Source organism: Cnephaeus nilssonii (genome assembly GCF_951640355.1).
Source record: "Cnephaeus nilssonii genome assembly, chromosome: 13".
Lineage (NCBI taxonomy): Eukaryota > Metazoa > Chordata > Mammalia > Chiroptera > Vespertilionidae > Cnephaeus > Cnephaeus nilssonii.
The window spans coordinates 46,049,201-46,068,063 of record NC_137084.1 but is presented as its reverse complement, the minus strand read 5'-3'; the positions used below and the strand labels follow the sequence as shown (position 1 = coordinate 46,068,063).

At 55.6% G+C, this 18,863-nt stretch overlaps 1 protein-coding gene across 1 annotated transcript; it reads right to left on the bottom strand.

Annotated features, from left to right (window-relative positions):
* Positions 1-443: 443 nt before the first annotated feature.
* Positions 444-17,839, bottom strand: TSKU (tsukushi, small leucine rich proteoglycan). Its single transcript, XM_079789371.1, has 2 exons — positions 17,503-17,839; positions 444-4,734 (listed from the first exon to the last, which is right to left on the bottom strand). Exon 2 carries the CDS (start codon positions 4,724-4,726, stop codon positions 3,644-3,646), a length of 1,083 nt encoding a protein of 360 aa, XP_079645497.1. The 5' UTR covers positions 4,727-4,734; positions 17,503-17,839; the 3' UTR covers positions 444-3,643.
* Positions 17,840-18,863: the final 1,024 nt, after the last annotated feature.

Here is an 18,863-nt window from a genome sequence, read left to right as displayed (position 1 = left end):
ATGTGAGTCTAAGACTACACAGTTCTGTAATCTAATTCATGACCCTACGATTGAATGAGGGAGTTCCAGAACAAGCATTTAGGGAGTTATCTGTTTTGTGCCAGGCATCGAGCTCAGTTCTTTACAAATGTCACCTGATTTACTCTTCATACAATCCTGTGGAGGGAGACATTTTCTTCCCCGTTTTCCAGGCCCATACAGGTAAAGTGACTTGGTCAAAGCCACACAACTGGTTTGTGATGGACTCGGGATGTTACCCTTTTCTGTGAACTCCGATGGAATCTTTGCACATATCTCTATAATTCTGTAAGATTTTAATGACCCCATTCTTTTCTTTGTAGCTGTATTTATTTTTAAAATCTTTATTATTGAAATTATTACATATGTCCCCTTACTTCCCCCATTGACCCCTTCTAGCCCGCCCCCACGCCCCACCCGAGGCCTTCACCACCCTATTATCTGTGTCCACGGGTTACGCATATATGCATATTCTTTGGTTGATCACTTCCCCTCCCCTCTGAGAGTCCATGCTTCCATGTCTCTGGATCCACTTCATTCATCAGTTTGTTTTGTTCATTAGATTCCACATACGAGATAATGTGATACTTGTCTTTCTCTGACTGGTTTATTTCATTTAGCACAATACTCCCCAGGTCCCTCCATGCTGAACGACCCCATTCTTAACCCCAGGATTCCCGAGGGCAGATACGGCAGGATGAAAGCAGTCTAGCTAGGGGACGGCGAGGCAGGCTGCACAAACTGCACAGGCCCACTTTGGCCTTGCTCCCACGACCGCCACGGACCTGGGGTGTCTGGCCACGCACAACCACAAGGTGGCGTTGTGGGCCGGGAGCCTCTGGAGGGGCCCCCCCACCCCGACCCCAGGGACGCCTGTGGGGCTTCTGCCCCTCCCTAAGACAGGCCAGAGGCCAGGGCTGGGGGTACAGGATAATGACCCCACAGGACGGAGGACCCTGCACAATGTGGTGGCATCTGCATCCTCCCATGACAGCTGTCTCAGGGCGGAGATGACCTGCCTCAGTGCTCCTCTTCTCCTGCGGGAGCCCCAGCACCCCTCCTTCTTTCTGCCTTCAGCACCCCTTTGTCCCCATCTCTAAGACCCCTATGTTCCATGTCCCTCTCTCAAGGGCTCCTTCCTCAAGCAGGGCTTTGGGAGGGCCCAGACCCATTGGGTGAAAGTCCCAGAGATCTTTTCCCAACTCTGCATCTGACATTTCTCTAATCCAGGGAACGCAGAAGGGGTGGGGAACCAATCGGAGGACTCCAAGGGCCGGGGTCTTACTCTCACAACACCCCCCTCTCATGCCTCAGCGCTTTCTCATGTTGACCATGGTGCCAGCCTTGGGCTCCTGTATGTGGGGGGGAGGGAGGAGGAGAGGGGAGGGTTGAGTGACAAGATGGGCAAGCTCCCCACCCATATGTGACCTGCATGTTATGGGTTCTGTGCCATTGCTCACCTATAACCCCTCCCAAGTGCCAGCCCCTTCTCTTGGGCCTACTTGTCCTGCTCAGCTGTGTGGATGGATGAGCCTCCTCCAGGATGCCTTCCTGACCCGTCCACAGGGCTCACAGCTCCCTGTGCCGTTCAGTTAGGTGTCCTCTGTGTCCTTTCACCCCCTCCCATCCCAGGGAACCAGAGAATGTGAGACTCCTTAGGGCAGAGATGGGGTGACCTGTGGTTGTTGGGGATGATGGTGATGGATATCCCTGCAGACCTTGGCCAATTAGAAGGGAGAATTTGCTGACAGTAGAGTCTCTCAGATGAGCTGGACATGAGCTCCCCTGTCACTAGAAGTGTACAGAGGAGTTAGGCTACCACCGCAGTGGAATGACAGGAAGGAACCAAGGACTGAAGGAACTCGGAGGAGGGAGGTGGAGGGACCTCAGGGGGAACTTCTGAAGGAGGTGAGATAGGAACTGGGTCTATGAGCGTGAGAAGGAGTTGAGAGGTAGAGATGAGGGCAAAGGCAAGGTCCCAGAGTAACAGTCTGAGCAAAGGCAGAGGCGTGTGAGTTCATGGGAGAGGGGAGATAAGGAAGGTGACAGGGTGCAAGCGGCTGTAGGTGCAACCCACCCCCGCGTAATGCCCCCAGGTCACCTCTCTCCCCTATTGGGCTTTTCAGGAAGAACACACTGCCAGGGCAAGGCTGGTGCTGATCCATCCTTGTAGCCCTAGGGCCCAGCCCAGGGAATATGAGTGGACACTGGTCGAGTGATGGAAAGAGGGACTCTTTCTAACGTTTATTAAACCAAGGACTAGCTAGGTGCTGGGTGGGGCTGGTGGGGGTCAGAGCTCTCACTGTCCTGAGGTGTCTCTGTGGGACCAGCCCCCTGTTGCCCACATGGCCACGGATGCCTGGCTTCCACCCAACACCTCCTTCCCCAACATACCCCAGGACACACTATTACGAAAGTGAACAAATGCAACTTCTTTTCTTTTACAAATGACACTTTGCACCCCCTGCCAGCAGGGGTGGGGGTCGGGAACTGGTTAAAAGTGACAGTCCATAAGAAAGGCAACAACGTCTATAAAATGAGCACTAAGGAAAGAGCCAGGGCTGGGAGGCCGAGATGCCACCCTGGTGGGGGGACATGAAACTGGGTGGGAACTGCCTGCCTCCTGCTGCTGCACCCTCAGTAGGGGAGGTGGGCTGTGGGGGCTGAATCTGGGAGGCCCGTCCTGGCTTGTGGCAGGTGGGGCTCCAGGACGGCATCAACATCTTGGGGGAGCATCTAGAAGCAGTGCCTCAAGGATCAATGGGTACCTTTCCAGTCTTGATGCCAGGGGACCCCACCAGAGTGGGAAGCTGGCAGGGCTGGGACTGGCATGCCTGATGCGTCCAGCAGCTCTGAGAGGTGAAGGACAGCCCGTGCATCACAGCTGGTCAGTGGGCCCAGAGTCCTACCTCCCCGGGATGACAGGAAGTGGGTGTCAATGGTAGGATGTGGGTCTTGGCAGCAAAGGGGAGAGGGAGGCCATGATTGAGAGAAGACAGCAAAGTGCAAAGGGGCCTGGCTGGGAGGCAGTCATGCCTCTGCCGCTGCAGTACCTCAGATTACCGATGCTCTTCCTCTGGGCCTCCGTTCTCCCATCTGCCACGTGAGGAGGTGGGCTTGATCCTCCCCCACCCCCCAGTCCTTTCTGTAACTAAACTTCTACCCAGGGCTCTAAGGGAACAGAAAAGGATAAAGTGGGCCCCATGGGCCCAGAGCAAAAGAAACCCATGCCCCTGAGTGGCTGGACCATGGGCCCAAGGGGACACGACACTCAGCCATGGACCTGACCTCTGACCTTCCTTCAGTCACAGTCAGGTTGGCCCAGGCCTGAGGGAAGGCACTTTGGGGTCGAGTGGGGAAGGACAGCAGGGGGCAGCTGTGTAGTTTGGCATCAAAGACCCTCTGCTTTTGGTTTGGGGGGGCAATACAGACAAAGGGCAAGACTTTCCTCCTGGGTGTTGTCCCAGGTCCAAAGCCTCCTCTCAGGCCACAGCTGTCTTTCGATGCTGCTGCCATATCGGCCTGCAGAGTCCCCACTGGCGTTGGCACATTAAAATATAAATTACCCAGGACCCGAGTCAGCCCGGGCAGCAGTCTGTCGTGTGGCCTGGGGCCACACCATTTGTCACAAGGTGCCCAGGCCCCTGGAAGCCCTGGAGGCCGGTTCCCCAGTGTCTACGCAGTGCAGAGCCACCTTGGGGCTGGAGCCAGGCTGCCGGGGGTAGGCACCCTCCCGTACCGGGCGCCGGCACTGCATGCTCTGGCCCACACTGACGCTCTGCAGCGCTGGGAGGTGGAGGAGCAGCGTCTCAGGCAGGGGCACCAGGCTTGTGCCCGACAGGTCCAGCTCCTGCAGGGAGGCCAGGCCTGAGAACACCTCAGCTCCTGCCCACTTGAGCTTGGGGTTGCCTGACAGGTCTAGGACCTGCAGGCTGTGCAGCTCATGGAAACCATAGGGTGCCAGTTGCGGGAGACCCTGCAGGCTGCCCAGCGACAGGTGTGTCAGGCCAGCCAGTCCGGTGAAGGCACCTGGGCCGATGGCAGCCAGCGGGTTCCCATCCAGGCTCAGGTAGCGCAGGGGCAAGTCCCGGAGGTCGGGCACAGTGCGGAGCCGGTTCCAGGCCAGGTTCAGGCTCTGGATGGTAGGCGTGGGCAGGCTGGCCCCCGCGGGGTGGGGCACGAGGCGGTGGATGCGGTTGTGGGAGAGGTCGACGTGCAGCGCCCTGCCCTGGCCGTGGGTGGTGAAGGCGGACACTGGGACCTCACGGAGCCGGTTGTAGCTGAGGTTCACGTCACTCAGGGGCGAGCTGGTGAAGCTGTCTGCGGGCAGGGCTGCCAGGCCATTGTGGCTGAGGTCAAGTGACTCCAGATAGCGAAGGCGGGAGAAGGCGGTGGGCGAGATGCTGGTGAGCAGGTTGTGGCTGAGATCCAGGCCGGCCAGCGTGGTATAGCCTGGCCCTGCCAACACCGACTCGTTCACAGTCTCCAGCCGGTTGGAGGACAGGTCCAGGTGGGCTGTGTCCAGAGGGATGGGCACAGGCACGATGTGGGGGCCAAGGCCACTGCAATCCACTCGTGTCAGGCTGAAGCTGTCAAACAGGCCGAAGGTCTCCACCTCACACTGGCACCCGGGGAAGCATGGCCGGGTCGTCTGGACCCAGCTCGTGGCCAGCAACAGCAGCAGGGGCAGCAGCAGGGGCCACAGCATGGTCGGGGCTAGAGAGAGAGCCATAGGTGAGGGTTGACAGCAGGCACCCCATACCAAATGGTACTAACCCGGCCCCATAAGACACCAGCCAATGTGTCTAGGCACAGCTGAAAGTTACCACCAGCACTCTGCCCTCCCAGGATTTTTTCCCTGAATACTCCTCATATAATTCCTAGTCCCTGTTCCTCTCAGGCCTCGCTCTCCCCATCTGTATGGTAAAGGGGGTTAGGCCAGATTCGTGGATTTAAAATATATATATATATATTTATTGATTTCAGAGAAGGGAGAGGGAGAGATAGAAACATCAACGATGAGAGAGAATCATTGATTGGCTGCCTCCTGCACACCCCCTACTGCGGATGGAGCCCGCAACCTGGGCATGTGCCCTGACCAGGAATGGAACCGTGACCTCCTGGTTCTTAGGTCGACGCTCAACCACTGAGCCACGCTGGCTGGACCAGATTGGTGGATTTTAAACTGCAAGCAGCAGAACTCTTTCTTAAATATTATCAGATGAAAGTGGGCCTGTTCTGGCTGAAGTGAGGGTTGGGGCGTAGAGCCCTCCATGCCTGCTCACCATCTCTGCCGTAGGAGGTTAAGGAGCCCAGCTGGGAACCCCCTGGACTAGATGGATCTTTGGCTCCAGAGCTCGGAGGTTCCCGGGCCCTGGGCTGGTCTCAATCCAGGCCCTTATAGGGAGGGGCTCACAGCTCAGGGGTTGGGGTCAGAGTGTTCCATTCACCTGTGCTGAGCATGTGCCCGGTGCTGTGCTAGCTGCCACACAGACTGGCTTGACCCTCACAACCACACAAATGGTCATCGCTTCATGAAGAGGGAACTGAGACCCAGAGAGGTTCAGAAAGCCACGCATGGCCACACCTAACTGGGAGGGGAGCTAGATGGAGCAGAATAAGCATGGCTCATGTCACGGTTTGGCAGGGGCTGAGCCATGCCCAAGACCCACACACCAGCCTCCCAGATGGAAGCCTCTCCCTGCAGGGACCGGCCCCACCTCACCTCTTTTGTGGGTGATGATGGATGAGTCTACAGTCCTAAGCCCCCTCACCTGGCCTATCCTCCAGAAGCAGGAGCCTTCATTCTATTATATAGATAGTTAGGCAGACAAGAGCAGAGCAAGGACACCGGGCCAGGTACAGAAGCTCACCAGGGCAGAAAGCCCCGGATGCCTAGCAAGGGGCAAAACTAGGAAAACAAGAACCTCGTCCCCAGGGTAACCTTCCTCCCACAGCATATCGCTGGTCCTGTGGTTTAGAGACCCCCTGGCCTTTTCCTCCCTAAGGTAACATCTAGGCCTCCGTTGTATTTCAGCTCCAGGCCCAGAAAGCAGCAAAACTAGACAAGTGACACCGTGGCTGCCTCAGGACCAGCTACATGGACTAGTGACCCCCTGCCTTGGCACCCACCAATCAGTGGAGACCATGACCCTGAAAGAGCACACCGGGAAAGCTAAGGTTTATTCCTCCCCTAAGATTTCCACCTGCAGGAGAGGAATAAACACGTTCGGAATGAAGATCCCAGGGTATGCAACTCCCCCGCAGGGGAGCATGCCTATGTCATTTCCTTCCCCCTTCTTTCCACTAAGGGACCCCATGAGAGTTGCAATCAGGGGAGCAGTGGGCGGCAGCAGCTCGTCCTGGACTAACTCCCTGAACCTGTCTCCAAGCCCCTTTTTTTCTCGACGTCTCCGTGAGCCAAAGCAACCCAGCCTAGATTCTCCTGTTGCTAATTCTATGCCCTTCCTTGTTTCACTGTCCTAAACATATTTTTGCTGCGGCCAGTAAATTCTCACTCACTTTGCTACACTTTGTCTATTGATTGAAATCTTTCCTTCAAGAAGACAAGAACGGAGGTCTCATCGTTAGATAATTTCTGCCCCGGTGAGTTTCTGTCCGTGGCCCATCGTCCGTGCTCTGCTCATGTCTACCTAACTATCTATGTAACAAATTCAATTGTAAAGACTTCCAGACGGGCTCTGGGAATACCCGTCCCAAGCCCCTACCCTCAGCTGATACAGCTATTACCCTTCTTTGGCTCTTCCTTTAACTCAGGCAGCTGGGCTGGCTCCCCCATTATACAGATGAAGGAATAGAGGCTCAGACAGGAAAAGGGTTTACCCCAAACTAGTAAAAAGCAGGGCAGGATTAGAACCCAGGTCTGCTCAGTTCCAATGCCTCTATTTTCATCTGCTGCCTCTGGCAGGACTGGCAGGGACAGACAAGATCCAAGAGGGGCTTTTCCCAGACATATGTTATGATACAAGCCACATGTTATGATACAAGCAAGCCATGTCCCTCTCCTGGCTTGTTTCCGTCCCTGTACAATTAGAGCGCAGCTGCCACTGGTGCCAGGCACTACATGCACACTCTTACATTTAGTCCTCACACCCACGCACATCTGTCTGCCAAAGCCTCCGTGCGTGCCCACTGCTGCTCAGTGGTGGTGCTCATGGGAGAATGAGGAAGAGGGCTGAGCCGTGAAAGCGTCTAACTGGACAGTCTGTGGTTAGCCCATCCCACCACACAGCAACCCCTCAGCCTGGGAGACGGAAGGCACGAAGCCTCACTCCAGCAGGTCTCTTCATCTGGGGTAGCCCTACTCTGTGGGCCCCCTGCTCTGTCTTACCACCACCATCTCTCCCACTGGCCTTCAGGGAGGGATGGACCAGGGACCTGCCCACCTTCGAGACTGGGGTGGGTGGGGAGGGAGCAGCACGATAGTATTACCAGCCCTCCATGAAACTTTAAAGGGGTAGCTAGCTACTTGATCCCCACTGGCTCTGCATGGGGGCAGGAAGCAGTGGGGCTCTCCTCCGTTGCTCCCCTGTGGGGGCCCCTCCTTCCCCACCCCTTTCTATTATAGAGTCCAAGTTGAGGATTAAACCCAGCCCAGGTGCATCCTGGGCTTGGTCCCAACTGAGGGAGGATAGAGTGCTCCAATGTCTGGAACCAAAAGGAAAAGAATTAATTTGCTTCAGGCACCTTTTGTTCTCCTGTGTGAGCTTAACCACAGGGGTTCATTACCCCTCAGGGCCCCACCTTCCCTGCTAAGCTGATCTGCTCATATCCACTCTTCCTGGGGTTTAAACAAACAACACAGGCACAAGAAAATACCCTGAGATTACCCTTTGGTTCCCAAAGGTGATTATACAAGGTGCCTATTAAATGCCAAATGGCCTCTCGTGAGCGCCTGCTTATGTAACCGGGAGCCCAAACACAGCCCAAACCCTGCCCCTCCACAGAGGGGGCCTCTCACCACCCTCTCCGGGCCTCAGCCTGGTCCTGGGAACCACAAAGCGGTAATTCTTCTCCTGCCCTCCTCACATAAGTTGACTGGCTCTCACTGAAGTGCAATCCAAACTGTGAAGAGCTACGCATGCATGCAAAGTGGTCATCGCTGGGTCACTATAGAAATGGGACTGAGGCAACGGGAGGGGCAGCGGATGTAAAAGGAGCAGGGCTGTAAATGAGACCTCACAGATAACGGCTGGGGACACGCTCAGGGCGTCCTGGACAGTCCTTGCTTAGCCCTGCACAGTGGACACCTCTCCCTGGGCCCGTTCCGTGCCAGGCCTGGACGTTCACTTGGAAAGCGCTGACACTGGCAGTCAGAGCCAGACGTCACTATGTGCTAGCGCTGGACACGTGTTCTCCCGAACAACCCTCAGTCCCTCGAGGAGGTCAGCAGTCTTATGTCCATTTTAGAGCGGAAGAAGCGAGGATGAGAAAAGGGAGGTGGTGGAGCGGGGAACGGAAGTTGGGCCTCCGTAACCTCCTAATTGGTTTGGTTCATGGAATGTATACTTCTGCGTGTTGCTGGGAAAAGAAAGGGTGGGTGTCCAGAGTCCTAGGGCCAAGCTCTACCCTCAACTGACTGCTGTGATGAGGTAGGTTTTTAGTATCAATGGCTCTGGGGCTTTCCTGAGGTCACAGCAGAGCCCAGAGGCCTCTCCGGGGTGTCCCAGGCTGGTGGGAAAAGAGAAGGGAGAAATCCCGGAGGCCTCACAACTGTGGGCCCAGAAGTGGGCAAAGGCGGAGGTGTGGGCGGGTGGTCTCTGAAAGTCAGGGCACCTGTTCTGCTCAGAGGAAATGCCCCCTTTGGGGTAACATACAGGCGCGCCTTCACGGGATTGCCTCCGAGATGCTAGGCCCTGGCACTGCTGCAGGAAACCGCTTAGCAAAAGGCTCAGGAGCCACTGGGAGGGCAGGACTTCCCAGAAGGAGACTGAGGGAACATAAGGAAAATTCCTGCCAGGGTCTAGCCCTTTAGAGTTCAAAAGGGCCTTTGCTTATTTGATGCTGGGAGGACCCAGAACGGGCGTGCCGTCCCTCACTGTAGTGACGAAGCGAGGGTGCAATCACTTGTCCACAGACCCCCAGTGGCCTCCTGACTCCGGCCCACGGCTTCCCTGGCCACTCATGATGGCTGCTGACTCTCCTAGGGATCTTACGGAGTTGGTAAAAATAATGCTCAGCAGAGTTTGCAACCTCCTGGAGGGGGCTGATGCCATAATGTTAGGTATCATAAGGATAAATTACATGTCTAGGAAAACTATAACTATGCATTAAAAAAACCCAACCCAAACCCTAATTTTAGCAAGGCCAAAAGAAAATATATCAACACAACTGTGGTTTTCTTTAGATAGAACTCTGAGTGATTCAAACATGTCTTAATCTCTTTACATCCCTCCTCATATCCTCTCTTATACTAAAAAAAATAAAATAAAAATTATATATATCCTAATAGGACTGCCTCATGGCCATCTCTGCTTTCTCTAATCTTGGGTAGCCACAATCTCTGAGCCTCAGTCTCATCGGTAAAATGGGATATTAACAGCCACCTCACATGTGAAGGACAGATACAAAGGGACCCACTGCAGGGGCAGTGGAGGGGGTGAGAAGTGGTCGAATCTGGGTGTACTTTGAATGTGGAGCTGATGGAATTTGCTGGTGGGTTGGATATAAAAGATAAAAGCGAGGAATCCAGACTCCCGAGTTTTTGTCATGAAGAGGAAACAAAATAGTAGAAGTAAGGCACCTAGCGGGGACCCCAGTACAGGGAAAGGGCACAGTGTGGGCTGCCCTGCCTTCCTCCAGACGGGGAGCTGGTGGGGTGGGGATCAGCAGGTGGGCCTGGCCCATCTCTCTTCCTTCTTCCTGTAGCAAGCATGTCAAAGCTCTCATCAGCACCCTCGTGGAGTCATTCTTTCCAGCAGGCCACACTTGCTATTTCTCAACAGGCTGCGGGTCTGGGAAAGGATGAGTAATGTGAGTTTCTCTTGACAAAACCCACCAGCCTCAGCTCCATGGAGAGGAAAAACCTTCATGGAGAGCAAGGGGCCTGGACACCTTGCAGTGCTAACTGGGAAAGTCACTTTCCTTCTCTGGACCAGTTCCTTCAGTCGTGAATCTGAGATGGTAATGAGGTCCCACTGGTCTCAGAACAGCTGGTTGGGAAGATCAGACTAAGAAGCTAAACACTCCTATAGAGAAATAAGACCCCAACGGGGGGGGGGGGGGGGGGGGGGGGGAAGACACATCATGGAAAGACTGTGCCTTTTCTCTCTATCTGTACCCATATCCCCTGCAGACATAATCAATCAATCACAGCACCTCAGAGCTCTTCTCAACATGGTCTCTCTACCCATTGATTAGAGTTTGCCCTTGAGATGAAAACTGCCATTCTCGGATTAATTCTCTGATTTGAAGGAGTGACAGCATGGAACAGGAGTCACCTGCTAAGCTGGGAAACTTTGGCAAGTGTCTTTCTCTCCCTTAGCCCATTTCCTCATCCAAAATGGAGACACCAATCCCTTCCTCAAGGGACTGCTGAGGACTGGAGATCACAGGGCCAGGACACTGGCAGATGTGCAGTCAATGGCCAGGACACTGACAGAAGTGCAGTCAATGGGTGCCTGTGTTTCTCCTAGGGCCTAATGCAAACTCATTAGTCAACAGAGCCAAATATCAACAGTACAATGATTGAAATTTCTTTTGAGAGCCAAATTTTTTAAACTTAAACTATATAGGTAGGTACATTGTTATTAACTTAATTAGGGTACTCCTAAGCTGGCCTTTGCTAAAAACTCAAGGGGCCAAAGAGCCGCATGTGGCTTGCGAGCCGCGGTTTGCCGACCACTGGCCTAGGCTGTATCATAAAGGAGTCCTCCAGAAAGGGCACCCATGCACCACCCCTTACCTCCTTCACCATTCTCTGGGGCTGGGGTGGGAGGAGAAGAGGAAGCAACTGGGCAACTGTGCATAGTGACAAGATAGGTTCTGGAGGACAGTCATGAGCCCCAGTCTTAGTCCCTGCTCTGCATGGCCTGTTCACATTTTCAGACAAATCCCCCCTGACCCCCTCGCTGAGCCTCAGCTTCTCCAGCTCCACATAAGAGGTTAGGTTTAGACAATCTAGCTCTAGTGTTTCAGGATTTCAAAATTTCACAAAAGCATTTGCTAAATCTCTGTTAAGTCCTGCGTGAGGTGTGAGTTGGGGTGGGGTGGGGATACCAAGTCCTCATAGGGCTTACTCATCAGCAGTGGGGACAGGATAACAACTCAGGACAAGATCACTAACACTTGCCTTGGACCCAGACCAGGACTCCAGGCCCAGGTCCACCGCTATCTGTGTGACCTTTGCAGTTTTCTTTATTTCCTTGAGCCTCGGTTTTGGCACCTGTGTAACAGTATTAATTCTGCCTCCCTCTGGGAGCTATGATCTGCTGTCTGGAGCAAAGAAAAGGCAGACAGGTGGTCACCAAAGGGATCTTTGGCTCAGATACATCATTTCTTTCCCAAACCCGACATGTGGATAAAAATCCACTCACTGATCAGCCAGGTTACAGAACACAGGGGCAAGAGGACAAGGTTTAGAAATTGTACCCACTTTTGGTTTAGGGGTGCCTCTGGGTAGGGACCACTAATTATTCCTTGTTGGGCCCACTGTGACTAAGGAAAGTTTGCTGATGGCCTGTGAGGTCAAAAGAGTAATGGTGTGGCCCTAACAGGCTCCAGGCCAGTCTCCCACAGTGACACTCCAGGCCTTCCTTGCTAGAGATCCCCTACAAGTCTGGCTACATCACTTCTCTTCTCAAAAACCTCTTGACTTCTACTTTTACCATCAGAAAAAAGTTAAAAAGTTCTCTCTAGCATGGAGACAGCGCAAGTTGTCCCCACCTTACCCCCTCCCCGGGCGGAGCCCCCATCTTCAGTTGAACCTACTGTGATGGTGACAGCCACTGAACAAGTCAGCCTCTGCTTTCACTTCCCTAGACCTAGGGCTGGGGAGCTAGAAGGCCCCTCAGGGAGCCACTGAGGCACAGAGAGGGGCAGTGATGGCAGGGAAATGGACCCAGGACCTGGTCCTGATGCCTCACCCTGCTGCCAGCATCGTCTGCATCCACCCAGCCTGTCCTGGCCCTGCCAGTGGAACAAAGCCCGTTCTGTCCACTCGGGCTTCCAGGCCACCCCTCCCCTCCCTTCCTTGCTCCCCGGGCCTGCCACACCACACTTGGAGCACACCTCTCAGACACACACTGAGCAAATTCTCTGTCATTCGTTATTTAGCTGCCCGTTTCTTGACGTGAAGTGTGAGCAGCTTGGAGCAGTGACCCTGTCTTCTTCACCTGTTCATCCCTTCCCCCACCTGAGGCCAGAGCCAGGCCTGGCAGCCAACACCGCTGGATAAACAAAGAGCCAAGCAGTTAGGAGTCAACTGCTGGACTCAGATCTGAATGCAGCTCTGTATCTACTGGCCTCAGAAAAGCCTCAATCTGGTTCAGTCTCACGTCCTCAGTAGGGACCGCCACGCAGGGTTGGTGAAGCGGTAGGGCACAGCGCGTGAGGCATTCAGCTCACTACCTGCCACATGTGCAGGGCTCTGAGCGCGGTGGACAGTGATGGTTACTAAGCTTCCTGAGGACAACGGCAGGGTCATTTTTCTTTATGGTCCTCCGTACCCAAGAACCCAACTCAGTGCCAGGCACCCGGCAGGTCTGTAACTGTTGTGCCAACGTTCTCAGTCACTGTGTTGATGTCTGCTGGCAAGGCCCCAAGCTCCCTCCTCTGAGATGACCTCTCTGGGGTTAGGAGTTCTGGCTCGGTCCCCTTGGCCCCAGCTGCCTGCCTCTGGCGCTGCAACACAGCATCTCTGGCCCATAGATGTGCCAGCTCCTCACCACAGCTTCAAGAGGGAGCCCCTGGCACAGGAACGAGTTGGGCAGGGAGCTGAGCCTCAGGCTGGACCAGAGCCCCAGCACCGACCCCAGCTGCTCCTGAGTGCCTATCTGCCTCCCACCCTCCTCTCCTCCTCCCGAGCTCACTCAAGCTGACGCCAATGAAATCCCCAGGTGAAACTTCCATTAACATCCTGCCCCCCAACCATTTAGTCAGCTCTGGAAACTCAAGGCAAAAAGAATTTCAGGGCCAACTCCTGGAGCCTGGAGGGCTGGCTCTCCCAACAGAACCACTAACGCCGCCCATCTGTACAAACACATCAGCTCACTACGCACTTCTACACCAGCACCTCGTGTCTGCCTCACCACAACCTCTGACCGTTGGGATTCCTGGCAGTTGGGTAAGAGAGGAACAGGTCCCAATCCCAGAGACTTCAGCTCCAAATCCAGTGATTCTTACACCATGTGCCTCAAGGTATAAATGGGCCCGTGTGGATGACGGCAACTGATCATGCTGGACTACATGTACCTGTCTGTCCTCCTGTGGGCAGGGATGGGCTAAGATCCATTTTTATGTCCTTGGGGCTGAGTACTGGGCTTGGCCTTGGGTACTATATGAATACTACCACCTCACCTAAGGACACCTCTCAGCTTTTCTAGTGCCTCCCCAACTGTTATCTGTTCAGTCACCCTGCAAAACCAGCAGGTGAGGTGGCATCCTATCTATATCACAGGGAGGTTCAGGGATCTGTTCAGAGTCACACAGCCAGGGAGGCCAGGGGCTGGACTCAGGATCCAGGTAATCTGACACCCAGTGCCTGGCCTCCTCCGTGACATCATCCCCAGTGCAAGTGGGCCCTGGAGGTCCAGCAACCTCCCCTAAGGAGGATAACCTACAGGGAAATGGGCAGGGCTCCTAACGCTATTTTCTTCTTTCGTGTGTCTTCTTTCTGAAACTTTTCAAGTTCCCTGCGGTCTGAGGCAGCATGTAAAGACATATGGGGAGGCAGTCTGGGGCACAGGGAATGGGTTTTACAGCCAGGCAGAAAGGGCTCCAACCCCACAGTGCCTCACCCCCGATGAGGCGTGGGTGTGCCCTCACCCCTGAGTCTGAGTCTTCATCTGTGACGTGGTAAGAATCCTAGCACGGCTCCCAGCAGGTCACTAGGATGATGACAAAAGAGAGAGTGAAGACTCAGCTTTGGGTCCGGCACACATTGGTGCTCACTGAATGTGGGTTCTTGCCCCCTAATCGGTGATTTCAGAGACCAGAAAAGGAATAGAAGTTGTGACACCAGCAGATCTGAAGGCCAGGCAGAGGCAAAGGATAGGCAAGAATCCAAAATGCATCCCCTGAGGCCTTGGATTCTTTCTCAAAGCACCTTTCCTGGGTCCCTCTGGGCTCTACCAGGAAATGGGTAAGGGTTTGGAAAGGTCTCAGAGGTCAAAGAAGGCTGAAAAAGTTGTTTCCTGTGACAGAATGAGGACAAAATGAGAATCAGCAGCTACCCCTGGGTGGGTGGGTCAGTGTCTTCCGCCTCCCTCACTGCCAAGCCAGGCAGTCACCCACCCTGCCCAAGTCGGGCTCAGGAGGCCTCCGGGCCTGGACTGTTGCAACAGCCTTCTTCCTGGCCTCCTGCCTCCAGTGGTCAGTCTTGCTGGGCACCAGAGTACAATCCCAAAGGAAGATTAGGACCCTACCACTGCTCCCTGTTTAAAACCCATTCCACAAAGAGAGCTTATCAGTCTAGAGGCCTATCTTGTTCCCAGGGCCCCACACCTTTGCAGAGGCGGTTTCCTCTGAGGAAGATGCCAGAGATGGCCTTCTTTTCTTTGTCCGCCATGCAAACACTCACTCACGCGTGGGATTCCAAAGCCACCTCCTCTATGAGGCCTTCTCAATTTAATCTGCCCTCATCTGGCAAAAGGTCACCTTTCCCTGGGTTTCCATGGCCCCTGAGCCATCTGTCAAGGTACTACACGCTTCTTGTCTGCGGCCATCTCCGAATGTGACTGTGCCCAGCTCCTGTCCTGCATGGGGCCTGGCCATGTGAAGGGGGATAAACCCGGAAAGTGAAATACCCTGGACAGAAAGCTTCCCTCTGCTCGGAGAGGCTAACAATTCACCCAAGCGTGCAGGGAACTAAGGGCTGCGCCAGGTGGTGAAATCAGGTGTAGGACCAGAGTAGATGCTGTCTCTGCCTTCTCCTATCAGTGCAATTCAACAAATATCGGCATAATGTAATACAGACACAAACCTCTTCTCCACATGTGATTCATTATCTTAGTTCACATTCACAACAGATCAGTGAGACAGGGATTCTTGTCCTCATTTGATGGCTGAGAAGACTGATAACCCGAAAGGTCACGTTACTTGCCCAAGGCCACAGAGCTAAGAAAAAATGGAGGAGTAAATCCAGGTCCTTCTGACTCTAAGGGGCTAGAGCTCTCAACAGCCTCCAGATTGGTCTCCCAGTCTCCAGCATCACCAACAAGCCAAAGGAAGGTTTCTTAGAATTACCAATCCCATCCGGTCATGCCTACTTAAACCCTCCAGCAGCTCTCTACTGCCTACAGGTTCAAGTCCCTGTAGGATTTGGCCCCTGCCTTTCCTCCCAGCCTCAAGTTGAATTCTAAGCCCCCTCCAACACCGCCCCCCCTCCACCCCTCATGTTGGCCACCTCTGTGCTGTTATCAGAACACACAGAGCTGTGCAGTAGGTACTCTCTGTGGGAGACACCTCCTACTACCACACCTCCTACTACCTCCAGTGTGTACTAGCATTCACCTGGCTGCCCCAGTTTGTTGCATTCCAGCCTGTGGTTCCTGGGGTCCAGGGGCTCCTGGCCTACCTCACTCTATCCCTCCCTAAGCCACCTCCTCTCTCCCCGCTTCAAAAGAGCAAATTCGTGCCTGGGAATTGTTCATGTCAGAATGAAGGTACGTGTGAAAAGAAACAACAAAGTATTTCCAGATTCTGGGGTCTCCACCAGTTAGCCAGACAGGAAGGGAGGAGAAAGGCTGTCAACACCTCTATCCAGAGGGGAAACTGAGGCTCAGAGAGGGAAAGGAAAGTGCCCACAGTGGCCTTCTTCCCACGAGAGTGGCTTGTGCCCCTCCTTTATGTCTGCAGCATCGGGCAAAAATTCTAGGTTTAAGACCTGGGGCAGAGTGGGGGGTGGGAAGGTGTTAGGGTTATCTTTGCCACTCAGGATCAAAAGCATAGCAGGCTCGGCGCCTGAGCCCTCCCTCTGAGGTCAGACTTGGGCTCTGCAAGCCTGGACTCCTCCGAAGGGTAGAGCGCTAAGGGAGGAAGATGGGGGAGGTTCCTGGGACACCTCCTCGCCCAGGCCGAGGGGACCGCTGGCCCTGAGGCTTTGCTCGTTATCCCGACCAAATGTTGGGCACCACAGGGAGTGCTCTCACCGTCATCCATAACAAGCTGACCAACTTGCCCAGGGCCGTACTGCGGGCCAGCGGCGGACCCATTCGGAACCAGTACGTGCAAGGTTCCTAACTCCCCACAGTTCAACTGGGGGTCTTGGAGCCAGGGCCTCCGGCAGGGCCGGATTCGGATCTCGAGGAGCCGTCACCTTCTCACCTCGGGATTCGAAGGCTGGTCCTCCCGCCCCGGGGCAGGATGCAAACGGAGAGCGGATCTCACAGCAGGGGCTGGGGCTGCTCGCTCTGCCGGGCAGGCACGTCTCTCTCGCTCACACACACACACACACACACACACACACACACACACACTCTCCGAGGAGCGCGGGGCGGGCCACAGCGGCTGCCCTCTCCTTTCTTCTCCCCTCCCCGCCCCTCCCCAGCTCCGGCCGGGACCCCGGGCCCGCGCTTCCCGCTCTCCCCCTCGCCGGCGCCGCACTGGTGTCCCGCACGTTCCTCACGCCCAGGCTCTACCGACCCCAGAAGAAAGAGGGGAGGGCTGCCAGCGCCCCCGCCCAGCTCGGGCGGAGAGGAGGACGGGGCTGTTGCCCGAGGAACCGGGAGAAAAGTTTGAAGCCAAGTCGGGGCCCCCGCGGACAGCAGGGCAGCGCGGAGTTGGGGGCGGTGTCTGGCTCCGCGCGCACCCTCTCCACAGGCACCCAGACCAGACACGTCGACAGGCGCAGACCACGTCCGCGGACACTCGGTGATGCGCCCACCGACACCCACCACCAAGCGCGGGCCCACGAAACTGGACACAGGCGCGACACGGTCACGCCAAGCCACGGACACACAAAAGCACAGGCAGATGCACGTCCCCAGACTCCAATCCACACAGGCCCGCAAACGCGAGTTGCACGTGTCCGCACAAAGACCCCGGGGCGCGGGCCCACGCCCCCGGCCCGAGCCTTTGTCTCTCCGAAGCCCTCTCCCCTGGGGCTGGGCTCCCCACTCCCGCCGAGCCCGGGCGGCCGGCCGCCGCTGCCCACACCCCGGGTCCGGGAAAAGTTAAGAGGCCCCGATCCCCGCCCTGGTGTCCGGCGCCGCCGCCCGCCGGATGGAGCGGCCAGGTTGGGGTGGGGGGCTCCAGACTTTGGCCCGCACCGCGGGCTCCCGCTTCCTCCCGGGGACCCGCACCCACCTGGAAGCCTGCGCCGCAGCCGCCTCGGCACGATCACCCAGGCGGCCCCGCCGCGGGCCCTCGGCCGGCGCTTTTCTCGGTGCCGCGCGTCCCGCCCCCCGGTCCCCGCCCGCCGCTGGGCGAACCCTCCGCCCGCCCGACGCCCAGTGGCTGCTCCAGCCGGCGGCGGCGAGACTTAGGGGGTGTTGCCAAAGTGCGGGCCTTTCCTGGAGCGCTCCCCGTCTCCGGTTCGCCCGCGGAGCCCGCGCCGAGCCCGGGTTCCACCCTAGGGAGCGTCTCAAAAGTGCGTACGTAGTGCCCGCCCATTGTGGTCGGCTCTGCTCCCGGCTTCCAGGAACCCGAATCCCTGCCCCCCTCTCGGAGCGCCCAGCAATCTCCGCAGACGGCCCGCAGGGCCGGGAACATCTGGAGGTCGCTAGTGTGTGTGTGTGTGTGTGTGTGTGTGTGTGTGTGTGTGTGGCGGCGGGGGGTGGGGGGGATTGGGGGGCGATGGGGAGGAGGGAGTTGGTAAGAAAGAGATTGGGTGGGTGAGGCTTCCCTCTTCTAGAGTTTATCCCCCCTTCCCCCCGCCCCCCGCTTTCTTTTTTTTTTTTAACGGGTGAAAGGGGTCCAGAGACGTTTGTGAGAGGCTGACCAAGAAAGAATCCGAAGCAGAGAGACCGGCTGAAAGGCGAACCCGCAGAGAAGCACAGAGAAGAGAGCCCGACCGAGGCAGAAAGCCTGGCTGGAGAGAAGAGAGAAAGCAACAGACTTTTTTTTTTTTTTTTTTTTTTTTTTCCTGGAGGGAACCATGGAACTTCTGGTTGGGATTCTAAGGGAGACTGCTTGTGTGACTAGGCAGCGGTTTAAGTCTATTCTTTCCTCCGCAGCAGCTCACCCTCTCTCACTCCACTCTATGGTAAAAAGGGCAGGAAAGCATCCAGAAAACTTTTTAAAAAATTATCTGCTGGATGCATTCCTCACAAGGGCAGGTGGGTGGGGGTGGTCTGCGTCTCCCAGTCTACAGACTGGAGGAGGGAGGGGTAGTTTTAAGACACACTGCAGGCATGGGGGGGGGGGGGGCATTGTTGAGGAAGGCTTTAGCCTTGAACTCTGGACCTCCCAGGAACTCTCCTGCTGTGGAGAGATTGGACCATGTTCCCCCTGCAGTGGCCCAGACTTATTCTCCCAGTCTTTTAGCTCCTTCTTTCCTTATTACTTTTTAAAAAATTAAAAATGTTGCTTGGGCCCTGGCCGGTGTGGCTCAGTTGGTTGTGACTCATCCCCTGCACTGAAGGATTGCTGGTTTAATTCCCGGTCAGGGCACATGCCCAGGGTTTCGGGCTCAATCACCTGTGTGGGGCATGTGGGAGGCAGCTGAT